The sequence below is a fragment of the Fomitopsis serialis genome, assembly GCF_022376445.1.
Source record: "Fomitopsis serialis strain Sig1Antser10 chromosome Unknown B0H18scaffold_13, whole genome shotgun sequence".
Taxonomy (NCBI): Eukaryota; Fungi; Basidiomycota; class Agaricomycetes; order Polyporales; family Fomitopsidaceae; genus Fomitopsis; species Fomitopsis serialis.
The window spans coordinates 534,314-558,405 of record NW_025954973.1 but is presented as its reverse complement, the minus strand read 5'-3'; the positions used below and the strand labels follow the sequence as shown (position 1 = coordinate 558,405).

The 24,092-nt window shown below is 56.2% G+C and overlaps 9 protein-coding genes across 9 annotated transcripts; 1 reads left to right on the top strand and 8 right to left on the bottom strand.

Annotated features, from left to right (window-relative positions):
• Nucleotides 1-2,315: 2,315 nt before the first annotated feature.
• On the bottom strand, nucleotides 2,316-3,409 carry B0H18DRAFT_89134 (uncharacterized protein). The gene is made up of 2 exons (XM_048041326.1): nucleotides 2,432-3,409; nucleotides 2,316-2,371 (listed from the first exon to the last, which is right to left on the bottom strand). Exon 1 carries the CDS (start codon nucleotides 3,044-3,046, stop codon nucleotides 2,504-2,506), a length of 543 nt encoding a protein of 180 aa, XP_047896833.1. The 5' UTR covers nucleotides 3,047-3,409; the 3' UTR covers nucleotides 2,316-2,371; nucleotides 2,432-2,503.
• Nucleotides 3,410-5,545: 2,136 nt separating this feature from the next.
• Nucleotides 5,546-7,901, top strand: B0H18DRAFT_1093360 (kinase-like domain-containing protein; the record flags this gene model as incomplete). The annotated part of the gene is made up of 11 exons (XM_048032345.1): nucleotides 5,546-5,578; nucleotides 5,637-5,765; nucleotides 5,876-5,953; nucleotides 6,389-6,477; nucleotides 6,527-6,600; nucleotides 6,653-6,777; nucleotides 6,829-6,856; nucleotides 6,907-6,969; nucleotides 7,019-7,312; nucleotides 7,365-7,486; nucleotides 7,542-7,901. The coding sequence occupies 11 exons, from the start codon at nucleotides 5,546-5,548 to the stop codon at nucleotides 7,674-7,676; spliced, it is 1,170 nt and encodes a 389-aa protein (XP_047896832.1). The 3' UTR covers nucleotides 7,677-7,901.
• Nucleotides 7,902-9,499, bottom strand: B0H18DRAFT_990190 (uncharacterized protein). The gene is made up of 4 exons (XM_048044996.1): nucleotides 9,436-9,499; nucleotides 8,427-9,373; nucleotides 8,289-8,366; nucleotides 7,902-8,228 (listed from the first exon to the last, which is right to left on the bottom strand). Coding segments are annotated over exons 1-3 (972 nt in total). The 5' UTR covers nucleotides 9,437-9,499; the 3' UTR covers nucleotides 7,902-8,228; nucleotides 8,289-8,342.
• Nucleotides 9,500-9,577: 78 nt separating this feature from the next.
• On the bottom strand, nucleotides 9,578-11,431 carry B0H18DRAFT_990184 (uncharacterized protein; the record flags this gene model as incomplete). Its single annotated transcript, XM_048044995.1, has 5 exons — nucleotides 9,578-9,884; nucleotides 9,947-10,007; nucleotides 10,071-10,191; nucleotides 10,218-11,008; nucleotides 11,336-11,431. The coding sequence occupies 4 exons, from the start codon at nucleotides 11,429-11,431 to the stop codon at nucleotides 9,984-9,986; spliced, it is 1,032 nt and encodes a 343-aa protein (XP_047896830.1). The 3' UTR covers nucleotides 9,578-9,884; nucleotides 9,947-9,983.
• Nucleotides 11,388-12,178, bottom strand: B0H18DRAFT_990182 (mitochondrial 50S ribosomal protein L28-like protein). Its single transcript, XM_048044994.1, has 3 exons — nucleotides 11,924-12,178; nucleotides 11,695-11,862; nucleotides 11,388-11,643 (listed from the first exon to the last, which is right to left on the bottom strand). The coding sequence occupies exons 1-2, from the start codon at nucleotides 12,155-12,157 to the stop codon at nucleotides 11,719-11,721; spliced, it is 378 nt and encodes a 125-aa protein (XP_047896829.1). The 5' UTR covers nucleotides 12,158-12,178; the 3' UTR covers nucleotides 11,388-11,643; nucleotides 11,695-11,718.
• Nucleotides 12,179-12,711: 533 nt separating this feature from the next.
• B0H18DRAFT_872189 (peptidase A4 family-domain-containing protein) lies at nucleotides 12,712-13,616 on the bottom strand (the record flags this gene model as incomplete). Its single annotated transcript, XM_048040207.1, has 3 exons — nucleotides 12,712-13,109; nucleotides 13,170-13,347; nucleotides 13,404-13,616. The coding sequence occupies 3 exons, from the start codon at nucleotides 13,614-13,616 to the stop codon at nucleotides 12,712-12,714; spliced, it is 789 nt and encodes a 262-aa protein (XP_047896828.1).
• A 1,458-nt stretch (nucleotides 13,617-15,074) lies between these two features.
• Nucleotides 15,075-16,697, bottom strand: B0H18DRAFT_990174 (uncharacterized protein). The gene is made up of 4 exons (XM_048044993.1): nucleotides 16,202-16,697; nucleotides 15,751-16,147; nucleotides 15,232-15,697; nucleotides 15,075-15,162 (listed from the first exon to the last, which is right to left on the bottom strand). Exons 1-4 carry the CDS (start codon nucleotides 16,607-16,609, stop codon nucleotides 15,138-15,140), a joined length of 1,296 nt encoding a protein of 431 aa, XP_047896827.1. The 5' UTR covers nucleotides 16,610-16,697; the 3' UTR covers nucleotides 15,075-15,137.
• Nucleotides 16,698-17,061: 364 nt separating this feature from the next.
• Nucleotides 17,062-19,699, bottom strand: B0H18DRAFT_1140755 (P-loop containing nucleoside triphosphate hydrolase protein). Its single transcript, XM_048035641.1, has 8 exons — nucleotides 19,464-19,699; nucleotides 19,105-19,408; nucleotides 18,481-19,047; nucleotides 18,399-18,426; nucleotides 18,110-18,337; nucleotides 17,697-18,052; nucleotides 17,575-17,639; nucleotides 17,062-17,521 (listed from the first exon to the last, which is right to left on the bottom strand). The coding sequence occupies exons 1-8, from the start codon at nucleotides 19,601-19,603 to the stop codon at nucleotides 17,149-17,151; spliced, it is 2,061 nt and encodes a 686-aa protein (XP_047896826.1). The 5' UTR covers nucleotides 19,604-19,699; the 3' UTR covers nucleotides 17,062-17,148.
• Nucleotides 19,700-20,846: 1,147 nt separating this feature from the next.
• Nucleotides 20,847-23,998, bottom strand: B0H18DRAFT_990168 (P-loop containing nucleoside triphosphate hydrolase protein). Its single transcript, XM_048044992.1, has 9 exons — nucleotides 23,940-23,998; nucleotides 23,426-23,881; nucleotides 23,068-23,371; nucleotides 22,353-23,009; nucleotides 22,271-22,298; nucleotides 21,961-22,218; nucleotides 21,554-21,909; nucleotides 21,432-21,496; nucleotides 20,847-21,380 (listed from the first exon to the last, which is right to left on the bottom strand). The coding sequence occupies exons 2-9, from the start codon at nucleotides 23,560-23,562 to the stop codon at nucleotides 21,011-21,013; spliced, it is 2,175 nt and encodes a 724-aa protein (XP_047896825.1). The 5' UTR covers nucleotides 23,563-23,881; nucleotides 23,940-23,998; the 3' UTR covers nucleotides 20,847-21,010.
• Nucleotides 23,999-24,092: the final 94 nt, after the last annotated feature.

Sequence of the window (24,092 nt, the reverse complement as noted above, 5' to 3'; positions counted from 1 at the left end):
GATAGTATGAGTAATTTTTGAGCTGATCAGCGACACGCAAACATGGGTGGAAGAGGAACGAGCGATGAAGAGGAAACGGAAGAGAGCGCAGAATAGGCGCCCAGCGTTGCGGAGCCTCGTGTTCACAGATCGTGATCTCGACGCGTCTCCGCGTGCCGCCGAGTTCTCTGTCTCTTCGCCTCCTCCCCGCGCGACCGTTTCCTCTCGCGCGCCGCACTCGTGGAGTGCTGCACTGAGCACAGGCTCCTCCGCTGCAGGTCAGTCTTCTCATTTTCAGTGTTAAGACTAGGGACCCCAATCCTGTGTGTCTACATGTACTGACTGAGATTCCGCCGAACCTGCTTTGTCATATTGCATGGCATCGCAGAACTTCGAGGATTGCATGTACCGGAATATCACTCGCACCGTGCCACAGCGCTCTGGGCCTCATTCGGATGTAGGCGCTGCGGATGTGCCGTGATCTGCACGTTCATCGTGGGATGAACTCGCTTATGTACCGAGGTGTTACCGGTTGGCCGTTGCGGTGAACCCTGCACATACTAGTAGGTATAGGACAAGAATGAAAGATATACATACTCTTTCACTGTGTGGACCTTACTTACTGAGGCTACAATGCTGTCTTGGAAAACATTCAAGACATCCTCGTATCCTCAGGCCAGTAATGACCTCATGCCGGTGGGAAGCATTTGCCCGCGAGGGTCTCACGTCTCGGCTCGCGCGTATTGGTTGTCCGTGCCAAGTGTTGATGGCCGATCTATACTGAGATCTCAATTCCGTGAGTTGTCCTCACAACTCAGGATGCTCAGTGTGAGGAATCTGTTCATAAGAGGGGGCATGAGGTGGTGATGTGCCAGTGAGGAATAAGAAATGCCACTACAGCAGGACCTCAGGACTGTGCAAAGCAAGACCTTAGTTGTTGAAGCCACTGAGCCAAGCATCAGGAAGAAGTCAAGCACCGGAGATAGGCAGGGGCTGCAGTCATTGCCGAAGGAAGCCCGGTGGTCTGAGGCCAGAAAATGAGAAAGTCGTGTGAATGTATATATCACAGCAGGCCATCCCTCTTTGGTAAGACACCATTATGCCTCCACGTAGTCTGTCCCTTCTCTCGAAGCATCATCATTCAGGCAACTTCCATGGTAATGTCCTCCCTCCTGCTTTGTTGGCAACACTAACACAGACTCACAGTTGCGAGCCACGACTCGCAGACCACCAACAGTGTCAATTCGGACAACAGGGATCCACAGTAAGTCAATCCTCTCATTGCACGGTCACTCACTAAGGCTCGCACACAGGACTCGCTGCTCACACTTACACCGCTGGCATATGTACCGCACCAATCGGACGCACGGAGCCCACGCATCTCTCACTCGCGCCTCGTCGGGTGGATTGTCTGCCCCGTGCAGTACACAGGCCGACGGCGTAGACAAGCACCGTTGCCCGGTGGTCGAGGGCGCACGCGATTCACATAGACGTACGTGCAGGTCTTTCTCGTCCTGACTGCTCGGGCTCACACTATGCATTTCCAGTCAGTGCCGCAGCCGTCGACGGTGCATAGGAACGGACTCCACGTCATTCGAGGCTCTACCAGCATCCGAAGCCTGAGTGCATATCCGCGCGACAGACGGGACATCGTTCGTAAGGTCCGGTACGTCGGACGCGCCCTTGCAGACTCGAGACACATTGCTCATAGCGGTCCGTGCCAGGTGCCGAGACGCAGCCATAGGAAACTATCCATGACGCTCCAGCGCGCGGGCGATTCGCGCCGTTGCGTCAGGATGCGCGCGTCGAAGGACCAGGCAACGAGCGGACGCCTCTGCTCTTGGCTGAATCGGGCGCGTAGCCCTCGTCATGTCTGGCGAGGCAAGTCCATTGATTATGCCTACCTGACTTCCTGCTAACGCGTCTACGGTAGCAGCTCCCGGCGAGGCGTGCTCCTATGCAACCACGCGACCCTCGATCGACGTCCGGCGGGCAAGACCGATCATGCCGGTGCCCGGGCATGCATTGCGCCCCACTCGTCTGCCGCACCGGTACGTACCTGTGCTTCGTGTCGCACGCACGTCTGACCTGCTTGACACAGTCACCACGTATCGCGTCCCGGCGAGCAGCCTCGGCGACCAGGGTATGAGTCATGTCTCGAGGTCGACCCATGCACGACATCAATCCGCACAGGTCGCATACTCGGTGGCGGGTCGACGGTACGTACCTGTGTCTCGCAGTCTGCGCTCCGCTGACCCGGTCCGTTCGACAAAGTCACCATATATCGCGTCCCGGCGAGCGACCCTACGGACACGACGTGGTAGCTAGTCGGCTCGCGCAGAAAAGAGCCTGCCCACGAGAAACGCAGGACAGAATCCGGCGCCCCACTCGTCTGCCGCGTGGGCAGGTCGACGGTGAGCAGATGCCTCTTGCGAGCACTCTCGCTGCTGACCGTGCGCGATCGACAAAGTCGCTATGCATCGTCTTCCGACGAGGGCCGTGCCGTGGTCCCGCAGGACGCGCCTCACGATGCCTTCGTGCAGGACAGCTTGCACCCTGCTCGTCTGCCGCGTTGGAGGCTCTTGTGCAGGCGGTGCGTCTTCCACTTGTCCTCGTCTCCGCGCTGCTGAGCCGGTGCTACAGTGTCCGTTCGATGCGTCGCGCCCCGGCGAGCGGCCCCATGGACGATCCGGCAGCGAGTCGGCGAGCGGCGGAGGAGAGCATTGCCGACTACCACTATCCGCGACGCGGTCCGGCACCCTATTCGTCTGCCGCGTTGGCAGGTCCAGGATGAGCACATGCCGCCGCAGGCTGTGCTCAGCTGACGCAGATCGCGTTCTGGCGAGCGCCCTCGGAAGGCGTCCGGGTGACTGGTGGGGAAGCCGACTCTCGGCGGGAGTGTTTTGCGGGGCCGTGCAGAATGCACCCTACTCGTCTGGCGCGTTGAGGAGTGGTACGTCTTCGACCTGCGCTGCTCTGCTCGTGGCTGAGCGGATGGTACAGTGCCCGTTTGACGACGACACCATATATCGCGTTCCGGCGGCGCGCGAGACGGGGAGCAGCGCATTCCATGGACACGCCGGCGATGCGCGCAATGTAGCGTCGTGGGGCTTTGCTCGCGGAGTCGGTGGTCAGTAATGACTCAGGCTGGCGGCTCACCCTGTTCGACAATGTAACCACGTATCGTTTTCCGGCGAGCGGCAGCTGGTCCCGCGCAGATGGGCAGCCACGGGGCATGCCCGCGAAGGACGGAGTCGCCCGGGACAATGGTGTGTTGCGTGTTTTCGTCGCGCCGATCGACGTTGTCGGCATGCATTGCGTCCCAGCGCGGCGTTCCGGTACGCGTCAGCCAGTAAGAGGGCCGCATAGGTGGTCCATGGCGTCCCGCGGACTGTGGGCCCCGAACGTGCATCGGGCGCGGTCGTCAGAGAGCTGACGAAGGAGTGCGGTGTGGCAGGCGGGGGACGGAGACTTGTAGAAATCCCCTGAAGACGAGGACGCGCGTCAAGTCGAGAGCAGCGGGGACTTCTGGTATATCGAGTATACCCCGTTCGAACGCGTGAAGACCTGCTACGTACATGCGAACTATGTAGCTACTCCGATCACGTGCAGTAGGCGCTACACCCCATATTCCGTCACACCCCCTCGACTACTGCACAGAGCATCATGCAGAATGTATGTCAATAGTAAATGCTAAGGCGAAATGCACCCCCTGATTCCAATCAAAGAACATGCCCAGGCAACCGAAGGCTCCCAATCTCAATCGTCCCGTAGTCCCTCGGTGGAACTTGAAGTTGCGAGATGTCATGCACAGCTGTCATGGCGGCTTCATTCTTCGAAGGGTTAGGACTGCTGCCTCGAACCGGCTCCTCGCGACAGAATGCACGAATGTGCCCCTGCTTCCCACATCTCCAGCACGTTGGCATACCTCCCGATGAACCTCCCGAACCATAGCCTTCCGCCCCGTTCCCTGAATCCCCACCCCCTGATCCTCGCCCTCGACCACTCCCATTCTTCGACTGAGCTATGTAAGCACCGTCCGTACGTTTCGTGTCAGGCTTGTGGCCACCGCGCCGCATCTCTTCGCTGATCAGCCGATCAATGACATGACTGAGCGTGAGTTGGTCGGACGGCGTAGCGTCCAGCGAAATAACGAAGGGTTCGTATGACTCATCGAGTCCGTTCGTAAGCGTGAGGATGCGATCTTCATCAGTCACCTGAATTCCAGCCTTCTCCATTCGAAAGGCAAAAGCCTTCACTCGCCCAATCCACGCCGCCATAACCTCATCCTCCTTCCGGAATCGCATGAACTGCCTCCGAAGTGCCAACCGGGTTGCGAACCCACGCGCAACGTGAATCTGCGCAAGGTGGTTCCAGATCTCCATCGGATCCCGACTTTGCATGTGCGACAGTTGACCATCCTCCACCCTTGCAATCATCTCCGCCCGAGCCTCCGCCATCTTCGCCTTCGACCGTGCATCAACCAATTTCTTCCACCATGCCTCCGTCTCCCCCATCGGCAACGCAGTCGGCGGTTCTGCGTCAATCACGACAACACCCGTCCACAACTTCTTTCGGATGAGGTCAGCCTCCATCCGGGTAGCCCACTCCGCATAATTGGTGTCGTTTAGGGCCGTAAAGTTGTTCTTCGTGAGTTCGATCGACATTCCGAGAGGAGGGCGACAACAATCCAGCAAACGAGCAAACAGACAGACAGACAACCAGGTGTTTAAACCAAAAACGGGCAACACGGGTAGTGATATACGCGTTCGTGTAGAAATCCCCTGAAGACGAGGACGCGCGTCAAGTCGAGAGCAGCGGGGACTTCTGGTATATCGAGTATACCCCGTTCGAACGCGTGAAGACCTGCTACGTACATGCGAACTATGTAGCTACTCCGATCACGTGCAGTAGGCGCTACACCCCATATTCCGTCAAGACTCACCATGTAGAGACGGCCGCACGCAGGACGGAGGGCAGACCGTACGCGTCCATGGCCAAGAGTTGCGACTTGGGGGCGAGGGCAGAGCGATGCGACGGTAGGCACGCGCGCACCGATACTGACATGCGCTGCGAGTGTCCCTGCGGGGAGGGGGACGTATGTCGGTAGAGTCGATTTCTGTAATTTGGGTAATGGGACAAGGCACTTTTTTTCGTTCTCCAGCCAATCCGCGCCCTCGCATTGGCATATGCGCGGCGTGCCATTGGTCCGGAGGCGGTGGATGTGCGGTGAGACGAGGGCGAGAGCGAGAGATGCATCCGTGCACGGGCGCCTGCTGTCGCGTCCCGGCGCGTCATCCGTGTGCTTCCCTGCCGCCACGACTGCCACCTCGATCGACCTCCTCCGTCCCCGCCGCCATGCATGCCGCGCGCAGACCGTCGGGCGAGGGAGGCAGGAGAGGCCCTCGGCACAGCCCGACAGAGGCGAAGCGGTGCGTCTATTCGTGCAGCGCCCTTGTCTGCAGCCAGTACTTATACCACCTGCTCGTCGCAGGCGGCGTCCTCCACAGCCCTCTCACCGTCACCGAACCCGCGACATCGCAGCACGTCCGCAAAGCCGAACAGAATGAGCCCCACCCCAGCGACGGTGCCCTGCCAGGCAAGTTCCTCTAATGCCTGCCTTGCGGCGACCGCCCTGACACCTCGAGAACCTCTAGTACCGCACTGGGAAGACTCTGGGCAGTGGAACGTATGCCATTGTCAAGGAGGCTGTTCACATCAAGACGGGGGAGTACTATGCGTGCAAAGTGATCAACAAGAAGCTTATGGAGGGGCGGGAGTACATGGTGCGCAAACATTCTCCTCGCTTTGCGGATCGGGGCAGTTCGTGATGCCCCACTGCGCGGTGCAACCGGACGAGTTTGACTGATGATGGTTCTTTGTGCGCGATCCTAAGGTGCGGAACGAGATCGCAGTGTTGAAGAAGGTCTCAAGAGGCAACCCCAACATCGTTACGCTTCACGACTACTTCGAGGTGAGTTTCGTCCCCTTCTGCTCACATTCCTCCGCGTCCGCCGGCTAGACAGTCCGTGCGTTCGCACGTTTGTGTCTTGGCCAGGATGACGCATTGGCTGGCTCGAGTCCAAGCCGATTTCGGGCGACTCTCTTCTGGTGTTTAGCGCCGATTGCATGCTCGGCGTACGTGAGTCCTGCCATGAGGCTACCCACCGCCAGACTTGCCGAATGTCGGTCGGTCTGTCCGATTCATGGTTGACGATGCATGATCTGCGCGTCTGCCGTATTGTGTAGCTGTGGCAGGTACCAAAAGTCCACCGATAACTACGTCCGATGGCTGAAGGCCTCCGAGACGTAAATTCCCGGCTAGTCTTGCCGCTGCCTACGTCCAGACACCAGGGTGCCCCAAACCTATCGATGTCTAACCGGTTGTATTTGCTGACATCATTTCCAGACATCCCACAATCTGTACCTGTGTTTCGACCTTTGCACGGGCGGTGAGCTTTTCGATCGGATATGTGCGAAGGGAAATTACTACGAAGCGTGAGTCCTGGTCGCGTTTCCGCTCCAATCGCTGAGATGTACCCGCTAGCGACGCTGCCGAGCTGGTGCGGACGATCATGGGCGCCGTGAAGTACATCCACGGCTGTGGTATCGTACACAGGGGTAAGCTACATCGGTACCAATCCCGAGCCATGTGGCTCACCGGGTTTCCCAGATTTGAAGCCCGAAAACCTGCTGTTCAGGACGAAGGACGAGGACGCAGACATCATGATCGCAGACTTTGGTCTCAGTCGTGTTATGGAGGACCATCTGCTCACGGAGGTCTGTGGTACGCCGGGGGTGAGTCAGACACGAACGATACTGGATATATTTGACTGATGGATTTCGCAGTACATGGCCCCGGAGATTTTCAAGAAAAGTACGAGGGTTGGGGTTCATGTATAGGACTGTACGCTGACACTCTTCCAGCTGGCCACGGCAAGCCTGTCGATGTCTGGGCCATGGGTGTCATCACCTACTTCCTCCTCTGCGGTACGTCACCTCCGCCTCTCACACTCTGCTTCATTTAACTTTTCGCCAGGCTACACGCCCTTCGACCGCGACACGCAGCAGCAAGAGATGGAGGCGATCCTCGCGGGCGACTACAAGTTCGAGCCGGACGAGTACTGGCAGAACGTCTCCCAGCCCGCGCGCGACTTCGTCGCCTCGTGCCTCACGATCGACCCCGCCGCACGCCCGACCGCGGAGGAGGCGCTCCAGCTCCCGTGGCTCGCGGCCGCGACGCCGCACTACGTGGCCGACCCCGAGAGCCCGCACGGCGGGCCGAAGGACCTGTTGCCGCAAGTGAAGAAGGCGTTCGACGCGAAGAAGACTTGTGCGTTGCCTTCCGTGCTCTTTCGTGTGGCGTGCTGACCGTGCCATCGCAGTCCGGAAAGCGGTCCTCTCCATGGTGGCGATGCGCCGGATGTCGACGCTCGCACACACGCATACGCTCGATCCGCAGATCGGCGGCAAGAGCCTGCGGCAGCTCCTCGAAGAGTCCGAGAAGGTGCGTGTGCGCTCACTTCACGCTGATGTTTCCGATGCTTACCCCGCGTTCGCAGGAACACGTCGACGGCGAGCACTCTGTCATGCACTTCGACAGCAGCTCGTCCGAAGGCGGCAGCCCCGGCGGTGAGGAGCACGGCACGCTCGTGGACGCGCTCTCGTCCGTCAAGCTCTCGACTGCTGCGAAGTAATGACGATTGTTCGGGTCGTAGCAGTTACGGGAGTATGCAGACCGGCGTTGGATTGCTGTCTGAGTGACATTCAACTTAGTGGTAGATTTATGTAGGATACGGCAGACCTGCTGAGTAGTGTTCGATAGTGCATCGTCGGTTGTTATCTAACGCGAAGTGATAATGTGTTATGAGATACCAAGGTTATCCATGCTATATGGCAGTCGAACTGCAGATCCACGCAAGTCCAAAGGAGTTGACGATGATGGAACTTCCTACACAGCGTCGACGAGGATGAGCGATTTGTTCAGAGTTATCTGCATATGGTTACGGTATAATAACTGCGACCAGATCTGACTTAGACATCCTGGGTGCTACTGTCATCGTGCTGCATCAACTGTTCCATGATCCTATACAGAGATAAGTAGCGGTGGGCGACTGGCTCCCTCAAGAAAGCCGTGGCTGTGGCAGCGATAGTCGCCCCTGGTCATCGTGACCGCTTCATGTCGACTTTGGACAGGGTACTATCAGTGTCTTCGAGTTCATCGAACTAGCCATCTGTCTTGTACTTTCCTAAGAGCAACGAATGAGCATAAGGGATGATCGATGAAGGCGTATCACGACACAACTGACCCAGTTACTAGTAGTCGCCTGACGGCCTCTGCAGGATGGTCCGTGCCCACCATGCTACCAGACTATGTCTGTCTCGACCTATGAGTCGCATGCGGATGAGGAAATTGAATGATAACTATCGCAAGAAACACAATCCACCTGTGCGACCACATCGTCTATCTTAGCCACTAGAATGACCATGAATTCCTCCAAGTCGGCCACCGACCGCGGGCCGCAGTGGCTGCATTTCGCCGCTTCACTCAAGGCTGCCGCGGCGTAATTGAAGAAAATGAGCTCTAGGGCTTTCCCACAAGGCCTACTTCGTAATCCGTTTCGGCAACAACTCATATGTAACTGGAACCACCATGCCCGAGGTGACTTGTAAATATTGTCCTTGAATGTCACTGGGCCGTGAGTGACGTGGACTTGACACAGGTCGTTGGTGCAAGTCAACCAGCACCATCTATTCGAATCGATCCAGGTGCTGTCGCCGAAGACGCTGACATCGATGGCCACAGCGCACCGGTCGCGGTAGTCGAGGAAGGACAGGTAGGCGGAAGCGCTTATGTGCTGGAAGTCCACCACTCGCTTCAACTTGGCCGTGGGGGCGATTAGATTGAGACATGCATTGAGGGCTGCCTTGATAACCTTGTCCGGCAGCTGGTGGCGGACTGCTATGGCATAGACCTGTATGGGCGACCTTTCGGCGAAGGACACGAGCCTTTCGCCTAGAAAGTTCAGCGCGCTATCCATGGCATACTTCTTCGCTGCGTCCAGCAGGGTGACGGCCTGGTCCAGCGTCCGCAATGGCATTTCACTAGCGGGGTAACACAGACGCAACAAACCCTCCAGGGTGCGACTGTCTTCCGTCATTGGGACCACGGGGAGACTGCCGGCTGGGTTTTGCGGCGCAGGGAGCGTGAACATGTCCTCGAACACGGGAGATGCCTCCGCGAGAAAGGCCTTCCGCACGCGGAAGTTCATACCATCCGACGAACGGAGGATGAGATCGGCGGTGGGCTTATTGAAGGGTGCTGGCGCGTCGGTCGTAGGGGGTACTGTCTGTGCGGCGTCGACGGTACTCGTTGAATCAGGCTGCAACGACACTGCGGCGAGCTGGTCAGGTACAGTACCGAGTATACGAAGCATAGCAGAGGCTCATACTCACTCTCGTATCAGATATTTAATGCGCGACGAGGCTGCAATTGTGAGACACGACTATGGTTGACGACTCGGAGACGTACGAGGCTCGTTTGCTCGCGGGCATTGGTGGTCCCGACTGATTACGTAAGCTACCCAGGAATGACTTTCCCACCCGTGCCAGAGTGCCTAGCACCTTCCCGCTGCATTCAGACTGGTGTCTATGAGCCTTGTATACGTTTGAAGCCGTGTCCTCGATGCATACTACACGCAAAAACGGTCATTTTGGGAAGACATATTTTAAGCGCCGGGATAATAAACACATCAGACGGTTGTGGTTGAAAACCACCTAAGTACTCGTCTGACGTCCAGAAAGTGACATCCCCAGCAAACTTGACGGCTTCATGTCATCTGCTGAGCGGGGCACTGTATATGGTGCAAGGAGACCAATCGAACCAGCCGCCTGGCCTGCACGATCTAAATACCAACGACCCGGAATGAGGACGAGGATCAATGCTATGTCGACACAACTGACTCACAGCGGTCATCTGGTGGTCGTGGCAGGGTCTGCAGTGACTACCATTCCATGTCTAATTCCACCTATGACAAGTGTACGTGAGTGGGATTTCTGAACCAGTCATCGTTTAGAGCGTGATCACTCACCTGTGCGACCGCATTGTCTACCTCAGCCATGAGACAAACCACAAATTGATCCAGTTCAACTGGGGCACGAGAGGCACACCTGCCACAGCTCCCGGCGTCCTTGAGAGCCTCGGCTATGCAGCTTCGAGGGCGAGGATCTTTCCGTACGGGTTTGTCTTCACCAGGCCTCGACAGCGTCCCATGAATTGTACCCACCATACTCGAGGGAGTTTGGATACACCATTTCCAAACGTATCATATCTCACATGACATTGGCAGCATATAAATGTCTCGAGCCAGCACCATCTATTCCCATCAATCCAAGCGTAGTTGTCAAAAACGCCCGTGGCAGCGACAACACAGCGCTCGCGGTACTCGATGAGGCACATGAGGGCAGAAGCGCTGATATGTCGAAGGTTTGCCAATTTCCTCAATTCGTTGTTTGGGATGGTCAACGCAAGGAACGCCTGTGCGGCGGCTTTTGCCACCTCCGGCAGTTCGTGGCGGACAGAGAGTACGTAAACTTGTACCGGTGAGGTTTCGGCGAAGGACAATAGCTTTTGATATAGGAAGTACTGGGCGCCATCCATAGCGTACTTCTTTGCTGCATTCAACATGGCAGATGTTTGGTCCAACGTCTGCGATGGCATGTCGTTGAAGGGGTAACACAGACGCAACAACCCCTCCAGGGTGCGACTGTCTTCCGTCATTGGGACTACGGGGAGGTTGTTGGGCGACTCGGCAGGGTCCTGCGGCGTAGGGAGCATGAACATATCCTCGAACACGGGAGATGCCTCTGCGAGTATGGCCTTCCGCACGCGGAAGTTCATGCCATCTGACGAACGGAGGATGAGGTCGGCGGTGGGTTTATTGAAAGGTGCTGGTGCGTCGGTTGTAGGGGGTACGACCTGCGTGGCGTCGACGGTGCTCGAATCAGATTGCGACGACACTGCAGCGAGCTGATCAAAAACGGGATCTACGAAATGCAACAGGAGTGACTGACTCTCGTATGGTTTACGGTACCTGGTGCGCGACGAGGCTGCGATTGTGGGAGACGACTGAAGCTTGCGGCTTGAACGTTGACCACGATGGTGAACAAGGGACACGTATGTGGTGCGTGAGACTGCGATGCAATAAGGTTGGCCGCCTCGTGTCGACCTCAAGCGAAGAGGCCGAACGACTTCGATCACTGACGCTCAGTGTCGACTTGGAGGAGCTTTATTCCCATATCCGCCCAATACGAAGACAAGTGTATGATGAGAGCCGGGAGCGATCTGACGACGCACCTTGTGGACAGCAAATGAGGCCGATGCCTCTGCTCTGAAGCGACGTCCTACGTGTTCGTCACCACACATACCCGCAAGCCCCGTCGACCCCAACATGGTTGGGATAATGACAAGCATGTCAGCGATGCTATGAGTACTTCCTTCGATTATGTACCAGACGCAATATATGCTCGTCCCGCACATGCAGGTATTCTACCCCGTGCCCGACGGCCCATGCCAGTCTCGCTCCGCTCGTCGTCATGTTGAATGCGAGTGTGGGCCGTTGCCTCTGCGGTTTCCTACAGCACCGCTCAAAGCGAAGCAACAATCTAGTTTGGAAAATGAATGTCAAGTCGCCCACAGGTGTCACTGCGCCATACCTTAAGTGTCGAGCGTCATCCACTTCACGCCGCCTGTGCTGCGGCGGGTTGTATCTCGGCTTGCTTCGAAGCTTGCAGCTTTTCCCGCACCATCACTCGTATCCGCATGCCCTCCCATCCTAGCAACTCGTGCCGCGTGTTGAGAACGTACTTGTCGATCCCTCCGTACTAAGACACGCCATAGGGTCAACATAAACGACGACGGTCACGCAGTGGGCATTCGACGCACCTTCTTGATCGTCTTCAACGCACACGTGGACACCTGCACTCGCACGAACTGTTGCAGCGCGTCGGAGAAGAACCGTTTGTTGTGGAGGTTCGGCAACCACGACCGCCGCGTTTTGTGCAGGGAGTGCGGTACGTTATTGCCATATTGCTTGGTCTTTCCGTGAAAAAGACCAAGTTGTGACCGCTTGAATGGTACACTGATGGCGTCCTTGAGCAAGGGCAAGGAGGCGAACATGGCGGATAGCGGACGAACAGACTGGTGCATTAAGCGCGCGACGAAGATCGCCAGCACTATGTACCCGGTTTCCTAATTCGGAGGTGCTTTACTTCGATCCAACCTCCTCCGACTGAGTACAGTCTGAGTTCTCTTCGAGTCTTTCAACCTCTTGAAGTTTCACTGCCAGTGTGAATCGGTGCGGCCTTCGAAGCGTTCAACTCAGTTTTATGCCGTACAGGGCACTGGGCGTCGTCGCAGGCCTGCTGCCGCAGCGCACGGCCCAGTGACGCGGGCGCGACAACTTACAAGAACGTGGTGAAGGTGGCCGCCTCAGACTGACATATACTGGAATCCGATATACATGCGAAGGGTGAGTACTTAATATGTATGGCTGAGTTCACTTCTGTAAGCGCAGGGCATCAGAAATACAAGGCCTTCATTGACGCCCTACAACGTCGCAATACACTCTACTGCACACAACACACATTTACGCCCTACAACCAGTTACAACCAGAACGTACAACCGCCTAATTCGTGACCCGTCGCAAAGGCAGCATTCCGAACCGGCCCTCTCAGACGTACTTGACAGTGACGCTGCTGGAGCCGGTAGAGACAGAGGTAAGGACCTTGTTGTTCTGCTTGATGTCGATGATCGTCGCGCCCGACGGGCCAGTGGAGCCCGAGCCCGTCGACGCGGACGCGCCGGTAAAGGTGACTGTGCCGAAGTCCGCGAAGGGCACGAGCGAGCTGCCCTCCTCGTAGTCCTCGACGATCCACTCCGCGTTCTCCTCGCAGAGCGCGCTCGACGACGTGATCGACTTGGACACCGTCTTTCCCGTGCTCACGTTCTCGATCACGGCCTTGCCGGCCGTGGTCGAGGAGGCGGTGACCGTCAGCTTGACGGTGTCGCCCGAGCTGAAGCTGATGCCGGAGAAGTCGTACGCGTAGTCGGGGTACCACTCGTACCAGGCTGTCGAAGCGTACGCCGTCAGCTTTTGCGCTCGCGCAGACTGTGATGTAGTTAACGTACCATCGTACGAGACGGAGCCACCGTCCACGGTGAAGTCGACGCCGGTTTGAAGAATGGCGTTTCCGCAGGTGTCGCCGTCAATGCCGACCCAAGCAGAGGCAGAGTAGGAGCCAGAGCCACCCGAGGGAGTAGACGGCGTGGGCACAACGAAAGTACCCGTAACGGACTTGAAGGTGCCCTGTAATCACAAGGTAAGCCTGATGGTGCTGAACGATGGTTGCCAACACGACGTACTGAGCTCTTCTCCCACACGGCGCCGGCCCAGTTAGAACTATACGAAACTTGCGAAACGTTGCTGAGCTCCTCCGGCTGCTCGACGAGCTGCATGGGGCGCGACATGTGCGAGCCCTCAGCGCGCCGCGCCAGACGATCCGCGAGGCGGCCCTTGGGGGCAGCTACGGCGGCGGTGGCGAGGAGGACGAAGCTGAAGAAGCTGGAGGCGAACATCTTCACGCAGGATGCAGGACGGGAGCGGGAGCAGGGGTGCGTCGACTCGAGAGACTTGTCAAGACCGAGGGCAACCTGGCGAACGTAGTACTGCTTGCCATAGCTTTATACCTGCAGCTGATGGAGCGCATGGCGCACAGCTTGCTGAATGCTGCTCATCGCCAGCTCGCCATATGATGCCTCAGCGCTCAGCCTTGGCAAGGAGCTGGTGCAAAGGTACGCGGAAGCAGTCTCCCCTCCTGCGGCACGACGTGATTTTGGTCGCTCGAGGCAACCACAACGGGAAGACACCAACCGGTGGTAGTTCCTAAAAAGACCGATAGGACCTAGAGCATGAGAGCCACGCGCATCACGTTGACAGAACCACTGGGTCGACGGCGCAACATGCATCCAGGAGGAAGATGGACAACTAGGGCAACAGCTTCCTCCCAGGATCTACGGGACTCATAATGATGTGTACCGAAGTCAAGATTAATCCACTCACATGCTCTGGGGCATCATGCGCGACGCACGCAGGGGATCACGACGAGGGCCGTCGGCCCCGATAACAAGCAACAGAACTGCTGATGGAGTCGTTGCCCGCATGAAACCGATGCATATGGTCTTCCGCCGATAAGACTGCACAATTGTGATCCCGCCTTCGGCGTCGACCGTTATGCTCGGGGAATGAACAGTACAGCGTGGAAGTGTGAATTGCATCATGCTTCTGCAGGGAATGCCCTGAACTTGGCCTATGTAGTCTTCGTGAGTGCTCACGACATTCGAAGGCAGTAGTCAAGCATGCCTCACGGTCCTCACACGATCCCCGGCTTCTCTCTCCTGCCGAGCAGGTACATACCTGGTCGAGCATCCACGGTGTTCTGAGAACCGCGCATTAGCAATCGTCCGTACCGTTCTAGGCCGTCACCGGGCAAGAAAGGTTTTGGGTGCGGGCAGGTAGACGATTCAGAATGGGCGCCGCGAGCGGACGACCCCAAGCGATATCATTTTGAAGTCAGCCGCCGTTTGCAGAGCCACAAAGCAGACGTGTTCGAGGTGCCAGTTTGGCCTCTGTCAAAGTCGTCGAGGGGCCCCACAGTTGCGCAGTGAAGGAAGGAGAATTTGCTTCTGCCTTGGGGAACCAATCAGCGAGGCAAGCGGACCGCCGGCAAGAGTATTAGCGTGATCTTAAATAGCGCAATGGATCGTCGTTGGATCGTCGATAGGCGACTTGAGGCTTTTTGGCTCACTCCTCGCACGAAGCACAATTGCCTGCGCGGGCAATGCCATATGGTCATCTGTGATTGCGTGATGAGTAGACAACATCGAGATAGATCTGTAACCTACGTGAAAGCACGTCGCGTTACATGATGGTGAAAGGCGGTCCCATTGGGCATGTACGGTCTGAGGAGACGAACGCGACCCCACGAAGGACTCACCAGGCGGTATGTACGACGACAAGGCGTGGACGACACCGGATCCAACTGACACGGACGACACAATTATGCCAGGACCACACGACAACGGCGCCGTATCGTAACATTACATGAACCTAGAATAAGGCAGCCTGGGGCATGCAAGCTGTGAGTAGGCCGCTGGACAGAGCAACACTCGGTCACACCTGTGTACCGCTCACCACTTGATCTCCGTCTGTGGCTCCTTGTCCATACAAATGCTCAGCTCCCAGTCGCTGACGCGCTTCGCCCACCGATACATCTTCACGCCGCCATAGCCTCCTCTCGGCCCCCGCATCTCCTGCAATATCTCCATAAAGACCTCAGGATTGTCGTTGAGCAGGAAGTACGCATCGACGGAGCGCTGCCTGTCATACGCCATGATGCTCGACGGTGTGTTGCCGAGCGACGCCTGCAGCTTCACGAGGAAGAGCCGATTGCCGTGCGGGTTCGGCGGGATGACAGAAGCGTCCAATTTGCGGACGGCGTTCCGACCGTCACTAGTGCGCGAACTGTGCTTGTTGAACGAGGCTGCATACATGCCCTCCAAGCCCGGTAAGACGGTCACGAATCGCGCGGTGTGCCAGGTCCCACCATTCAGTGCTCGGCAAACGCGTTTGTGGTTAGGCCAGTCCGCCTTTTGGCAGTCTGGGTTAGAAGAATTAGCGCGATGTATGCGCACAGAACGAGGAGATACGCACCACTGCTACAGTACGCAACCGACTGACATTGCGAACAGCGACTCGTAGTCTTTCTCCCACACAGAACGCAGCCCGTATCGTTGTTGAGCTTGCCTACGTCCTCGAAACTGAGCGGACCAAGCGGGAGCAGGAACGAGACTTTGAAGTTCTGCTCGGAAGACTCCTTCTTAGGCTTGTATGTACTCGACAGGAGTTTGGCGTTGATCGCTAAGATTTTCAGCAAGAGCTTCTGCTCGAGAGCAGTGCATTTGATATTGACCAGATATCCAGGCGAGTCCTGCTTGTCTTGCATTTGGTGCAGCCATTGCAGACCCTCCATCACGGTCGCCCGAGTGACAGACTGGTAGAGCAAGATGATCACTGGTGTATCCTTGTCGAGCTCCAAGACAGACAGCAGCTGTAAGTCTGATCTGTAAGCACTGAAAGACTGACATGCAACCGAGCGACATACTCGTATGTTGATGGCGCACTGCTCTGAATCAGGGTCCTGCAAGACCATCCACCGGTGTCCCTCATCCCACCACCTCGCGATACCCATGAGCGTCTGTCGAGCGTCGAGCATCGGGTTCTTGTACAATTCTGCCTCCTTGCCTTGCAGCTTTGCCTGATAGTTTTGTTGAGCCTCGTGGAAGTTACCCCGCCTCACGCCCTCGTACACTTCGTGCCCCGATGGCCATGCTGATAAAGTAGCGGGGTTCAGCGGAGGATCCGGCAGCACGTTTGAGACGAACTGTGCGCCGTTCAGGGCTTGTCTGAGCCGCTTCTGCAAAGCTTCATCTGGCAACTTGGTAGCGGGAGGCAGCTCGACACCCATTCCCGACAGGATAGCCAAGGTCTCCTGGCGAGACAGAGAGTCCATATTGGGCTAGAGCGACGTCGATCTTCAAGCTTCAGGAGTTCTGTAGATATCGAAACGGTACAGAGTGAGTGGCAGTCGCGGATGACTCGATGACCGGGCTTCGAGTCGGGTCGGCCGCGGGATTCAAAAACGCGGTCACGTTACTGTAACCATTTGCTCGAGACGCGCCTGTCGTCTGGCCAATTTCCACTGTTCAGCCTGCGAGCATATATATCGCGATACTGTCGATTCCTCGTCTTCTCACTTGCTTCTCACCATCCCTACGTGGAAATCAGTCGAGTGCAACTCGTGGTAACTTGCTCGACTGCTCACCACGAAGCTATCAAGTAGTATACATGGCATGGCAGAGTATTCAAGCTGGAGGTGCCTGGCGCGACGGGTCCACGCAGTGCTCAAAGGGCCCATCATTAGTACTCAGGTCACACTTGCAATTTCCTAGACTCGTTTACGCTCTGTTGTCAATGTGCTGCTCGCGCATGCAATTGTTAGTACCAAGTCTCGTTCTAGAGTCCATGCACATCCATTCCATAGTTGTACAATCACACGGTCTTGCTCTGGGAGATGGCCTTAAACTCGTTATCAAACTCTTCCATGGCATCGAGAGTCTCCGAGAGATGGCGATATCCGAGCTTCTCTCCACGGCTCTGCGCGAGCGAGGTCGCAGTCCTGGTAGCGTTCTTGATCTGACGCCCGTTCACCTCTCGGCTGACGAGATTGTCTAGCTCGTCCGCCGTGAGGTCCGCCGAGTCCACTTTCAGAAGGAAAGCCTGCCAGATCTTGTACTTGGCCTCCTTGCTCAGCTCTTGGAAGCGGAGAGCAACGTGGATGCGAGACAAGAAGGCTTGGTCGAAGGCCTTGACCCTGTTCGTAGTGAGAAACAGGATGCCGCGGTAGTACTCGACGTGCCGCAAACTAACACAAAGGCGAATCAGGAAGGCACTTCTCAAGGATGAGAGGTGACATACAACACTGCGACCATGGCATTGCGTGACAGGTCGTTCATAGCGCGCTGCTCTAGAAACACATCGGCCTATGCCCACGACATCAGTACGGCTTGGGCTAACGAGCTACCACCAAGCGGATCTACCTCGTCTATGAGCACGATGGCCCTCCAGCGCGCGGCCATACTGAAGACCCTCTTCAAATTGGCGTCGACAGCGTCCGCGGACTCCCCGAGGTCCCCACCTCCAATCATGTACAGCGGTCTCCTGAGGTGCTCGCTAGTAGCCTCCGCGGACAGAGTCTTGCCGACTCCGGGAGGGCCGAAGAGGTTTATGACGAGACCTTGTCCCTTGCCTTTGACGAAATCGTCGAAGTTCAAGTTAGAGTTGTGTGCTTCAACGAGAGATCGCAGGAGGTCTCTTCGATTACCCGATAGGACGAGGTTCGTGAACGGCTCATTGGACCATTCGATAGGTTGGACTTTCTCGACGTTCAATTTGACTAGTGTACGCGAGTCAGTACTGGCGTTCTGCATAGATGCATGTATCAAGGACTCACGCCATAGCTTGTCAGACAGGCTGAACCCGTACAACACTGGCGAGGCGAGAATTAGTTCATCGTCTGCCATGTGCTGATCCTGCGGGCTAGCCTTCTCATCGTAATGCAAATCGACCTGGGTGTCTACTTCCGAATGCGAGATAACTGACCCCTCTGGGGTGGTGGGGTCTTCCACTGCGACAATGACCTCAGGCATCGCCTGCTTGGGGTTATGGTGCTTGAAGGCGCCTGGTGTGATCCCGAGTCAGATCGTCTACAGTCGTAATAGCATTAAGTGCAAAGTTGTTACCTCGGTCGATCATCACCCTGGAGTCAATCTTGTCGAAGCGTGTCAGCCATTACAGTCAGTATTACAGGCACTGACAACTCACCTCGTATGTGGTCGAATTACGGACGGCAGTCCCTTCGTACTGCACATGGTGTACACCGTTGAGGTCGACCCATTTGCGCGCCCGAGCAAGGAGGGCCCTCCTCAAACTTCCTTCGTCGCTGTGGTACCTCATCGGGTAGATAGGGAGCGTATTGATCTTCACAACTCCTTTGAAACGCGGAACGTGCCACGTGCATTTGACCCTACCGAATCCCTCTGCAGACGTAGTAGTGTCGAGACCCTCGCAGTGTAGCGCATATCCACCAAGTGCTTTCTCGGAGCTCTTGAGTTGTAACGCGAGAGGCTCCCCGGTCGTGTCGTCTCTGCAGGTGAACAGCGTTTCGGGGATGAGAATCGCATAGAGGAGATCCGACGTGATCTCCTTCTGTGCCAGGAGGTCCGCGATCTGAGAGATGGTGACCCCGTGGTCTTCACGCAGATAGTTCAGGAGAGCATCAAGGCTCGCGAGCACGTCTTCCTCGTCGCTAGTGCGGCCCGCTCGTTCTTGCAACGTTTGATGATACTCCGTGAGCTGAGGGAAGAATCGGATCAACAGGTTGATGGGGAGCTGTCACATCGTCAGCGAGTGAATCAAGGATGTGGAACGAACAACTCGGAGGGATACCTCAAGAGGATCGACCGTCCAGGAGAGTCCTGGGACTTCTCCGATGACGTCCTTGCAAGCTGATTTCAGATAGGGACTCTTGATTGTCACTGCCACGGACGGCTCTTCTCCTGGAACGGAGTCCGCCGAAAACTCGCGCACTACCACAAAGCAGAAAGACTGCCAGATATCGGAGCCTTCCGATGTCTTACCACCAGGTAAAACCTGTGGGGTAGACTTGATCTTGGTGTCCTTGTATGACCATACACCGTTCTTCCTGTTGAAGAAATGATCGACTCGCTTGACACGCAAAGTAGGTGTGGGTCTGACAAGAGACGGTGTTAGTCCGTCGATTTAGACCAGTCAGGAAGATGTAACACCTAGGACTTGCATCCACGGATGATTGAGCTTCAGGATTGCGTCCATGCGAGGGGACGTTTCCTTTCTTTCTCTCGCACCACCTCCATCGTCGTCCCGTTCCTCCTTTCTCACCTTTTCCTATGTTCCATTTCAGCCCCATCGTTGAGATCGCTGGCCTCTGAGTTGTCTGTGCTCGGCTTCTTTGTTGCTATTACGCGTCCGGCGACCGCAGCTGAGAGGAACGTGGTCTCAGCGGGCACCCAGTCGCATGGACTCTATCGACGGTCAATTCCTTTATACCTGCAGTGCGCCTAAAGAACCATATGACCCGATCTTTGTTAACGGAGATACATAATACCGGACAACACAGCCATTCCGCTCTTTGCAATGGCCTGTTCCATGGATATTTCATCCCAGTCAGACCTGCATTGGCCATACCGGTGTGCAAGAGTAGGCACAGATATGCAGAGGACTTGTCTGTCACTCGAATAAGTCACCGATATGCACAAGAAATATACAGCACTTTACTCACCGCGCAGCACACCGCTATCGCGACTAAAAATATTTACAGTAGTTCCCCCGCAAGTCAATTGGTGGCCTGCATCTCTGCCAAATACCGCTTCATTTCACTAGGATGAGGAATGCTCCATGCTTCGCTGACGTTACCGATACACATGACTTGGTAGCGCATCGAACTCTGCGTAGTCTCGGGACTACTTATGCAATTGTGGGCGGGCGCCGTGTGTAGAGCACGACACGCATTAGGTGGAATTGTGTTCTCGTGTCCTTCAAGTGAGACGCATGCGCAGCATTCAAGTTGATGATTACGCACCAAACCCACTATATGATACTGGCAGACTGCGTGTAGCTATTGGCACGTCATCCTGCGTCCATGCTACGCATACTAGCGGTCCGAGCAGAAGGGGCACAAGGCCCGGAGTTTCTTCTGCTCAGACTTGTGCGGCGTGAGAGCGGCTAGGGAAGTTCACATTGACTGAGGTCGAGTAGCAGCTCATGCTCACGTCGTCCAACTCCCAGCCGAAGTCACCTAGCAATTCAGACATGCGATAATGAGCTCTCAGTTAAACCACCATAAGTCCCACTCATGGGAAGACCAGATTGACGGAGGCAGAATTATCGTCGAGGATAGAGTCAAGGAAGACGAGCTCTCGAACTCAGGTGCGGCCCGGAGGAGGAGACACGGTCACGGTACCGTGACCCCACCCGGCGTCAACGCGTCGACCGCGACACGAAACCGTCCGTGGTGAGCCATATGTGGTACGGCTAACTAGTACTAAGTAAGTACTTGTATCCTAACGCGTCGTAAATCATGGCCAACCCGAGCACATAAGCAACGACAGCCTTAAAATGTCGCAGCTTTCGCGTCCGACTCGGAGTCGTGACTCGTTCGTTCCTTGAGTGTCCAACTCGGTCTGAGATCTGAACGTTCTGAACGTTTGAACATTGACGCATGCTCTCGGAGCCAGCAGATTCGATAATAAATTATTTCAAACAATCAAATGCCAGTGGCCATCTGTGTACCGCGTGCAACCACGCCCAACAGCACTCACAAGCCACTGCGGGATATGGCATTGAACTCGCTCTCGAATTCTTCCATCGCATCTAGGGTTTCAGCGAGATGACTATACCCCAGCGTCTCTCCACGGCTCCTAGCCAGCGAGGTGGCCGTCCTGGTAGCGTTCTTGATCTGACGCCCGTTGACCTCTCGACCGACGAGATCGTCTAGCTGCTCCGCGGTGAGGCTGTCCATCTTGACTTTATGGAGGAAAGCCTGCCATATCTTGAGTTTCGCTTCCTTGCTCAGATCCCGGAAATGAAGAGCAACGTGGATACGAGACAGGAAGGCTGGATCGAAGGCCGTGACCCTGTTTGTCGTCAGAAAGAGGATCCCGCGGTAATATTCGACATGCCGCAAACTTGCAGAACCATTAGTCAGGAGTGCGGCCGTGCTTGATAAGAACACGTACAAAACCGCGACCATGGCATTGCGTAACAAGTCATGCATAGATCGCTGTTCCAGGAATACATCTGCCTAAGACTCCGGCGTCAGTACAGCTAGCACTGGCAGCAGATAGGCAGACGAACATACCTCGTCTATGAGCACAATCGCCCCCCAGCGCGTAGCTATACTGAAGACGCGCTTGAGAGCAGTATCGACAGCGTTGGCGTCGGTACCAAGGTCCCCGCCCCCGATCATGTAAAGCGGTCTCTTTAGGTGCTCGCTGGTTGCCTCCGCAGACAGAGTCTTTCCAACTCCCGGAGGACCGAAGAGATTGATGACGAGGCCCTGGCCCTTCCCTTGTACGAAGTCGTCGAAATTGATGTTGGAGTTGTGCGCCTCTATGAGGGATCGCAGGAGCTCCCTACGATTGCCCGGGAGCACAAGGTTCGTGAAGGGCTCATCGGACCATACGATGGGGTGGATTTTCTCGACGTTGAACTCGACTAGTACACGAGAGATGAGTGGATGCATGAGCATGTATGCTAGGTACTCACGCCATAGCTTGTCGGAAAGGCTGAACCCGTACAGCACGGGCGAAGCGAGAATGAGATCGTCGTCTGGCAGTTGCCAACTAAAATACTGCGGGATGGTTGTCTCCCCAGCATCGGACGCCGCGTCCGGATCGCGTGTCAGAGTATCTGGCGGTCCAATGTCTGAGTCCGCAATGGTTTCTTCCGCCGGAATGACTCTGAACTCTGTCTGATCAACGACCTCAAGCATGTCGTAGTTCGGATTGTGGTGTCTGAACGCAGCTGCATCGTCATCAGATCAATACTCTGACAGTGACAAGTACGATTTCATCACCTCCGTCGATCATCACCCTGGAATCAATCTCGTCGCACGACGTCAGTGGATACAGCTTACCAATTGACTCTACGCGACTCACCTCGAACTTCTTGCGATTATAGACAGAAATCCCTTGATACCGCACATGTTGCACTCCGTACAAGTCGATCCACTTGCGTGCCCGGGCGAGGAGTGCAGCCCTCAGACCTCCTTCATTGCTGTGGTACTTCATCGGGTACGCAGGCAACGTATTGATCTTCACTACCCCCTTGAAACGCGGAATGAACCGAGTGTGCTCGACCCTGCAGAATCGCTTCGCAGGTACAACATGCGCCAGATCAGAGTCAGCGACGTCGTCCAGCTCAACGTCCACGGCATCGATGCCCTCGCAGTAGAGCGTGTACCCGCGAGCCCCTTTGTCGAACTGCTTGAGCTGTAGAGCGCGAGGCTCCCCCGTCGTCGCGTCCGTGCTGACGAGCAACGTGCCGGGGAGTAAGATGGCGTGGAGCAGATCCCAAGTTATCTCCTCGTGTGCCAGCAGGCCGGCAATCTGAGAGATGATGACTCCGTGGTCTTCGCGCAAGTAGCTGATGAGGATCTCGAGGCTGGCGAGCACCTCAGTGTCGTCATCGCTCGAGCGATCCGCGCTGTCTTCTGGTTCCTGAGAGTCGTCGCTCGGGCGGCTCGCTCTGTCTTCCAGTTCTTGGCGGTACTCTACGAGCTTGGGGAATGCCTGGATCAACAGATCGACTGGAAGCTGCGATCGAAAACGAGTCAGGGGGTGCAGTTGAGTATGACAGTCAAGCAACACGTACCTCGAGAGGGTCGGCCGTCCACGAGATGCCCGAGATCTCTCCAATGACGTCCTGACAAGCCGCTACCAAGTATGGACTCTTGATCGTCACCGCGACGGCCGGCTCTTCTCCCGCACAAGTGGGCATCTGGCGCACTACCACGAAACAGAAGGACCGCCAGACGTCGGCGCCGTCCGCCGTCTTTCCACCGTGCAACACATGCGGGGTGGCCTGGACCTTGGTGTCCTCGTATGACCACATGCATGTATACATGTCGTAGACGTGATCGACCCGCTTGACCTGCAGACTGTACGCAGATGTGAGCCTGAGGAAACGTCTTGTGTTATTGGTTTACAGGTAACACCGAGCGAGGACTCACCCAGGAGAGCTTATGTCCACGCATGGTTCCGCCTCCGCAGGTGCGGGCGTGGGTGCAAAATAGGAGTACAGACTCCCCAGCCACGTCCATTGCGATTCTCCTTTCTCCTCCACTTCGTTTCCTGTATACTCTGTCATTGTCGCAGAGACGATGGCCCGCCCCTGTAGCGATATAGGCCTGCCCCTAGAAAGTGCTGCGTCTCGGAGAGCGCAGCGACGACCGAAGGAGATCGTTATCACAGCGGGCAACGTGTGTCCTGCGGAGAAGAACTAGATTTACGCCTGCACATTGCGGTGATTTATAAACGCACTGCGCCTGACGGAACCTGTGCTAACCCAAGTATCGCGAACCAGTGGTGCAGCTGCCGCCGAGCCACACTTATCTGTGCGCTCTGCACGCCATCAAACCCTACAACGTCGAGGGCGACACTACGACGGCAGGTTGCTGCAGATAGACCTGCATGTCGGTGAAGACATTGTCAACAAACGAATGATGGACGAGGTGTATGACTTACTCGAAAGAAACACTGGGTACTCTTCGTAGCGGTCTCGAAGCAGTCCTCGAAGTTGTTCCTCGGAAACCTCCTTACATGACATGCTTCCCCGCCATATACAGGTACGAAGTATCGCCTCGTTGTTCTCGATACCCACGAGAGTCAGACTTGTGT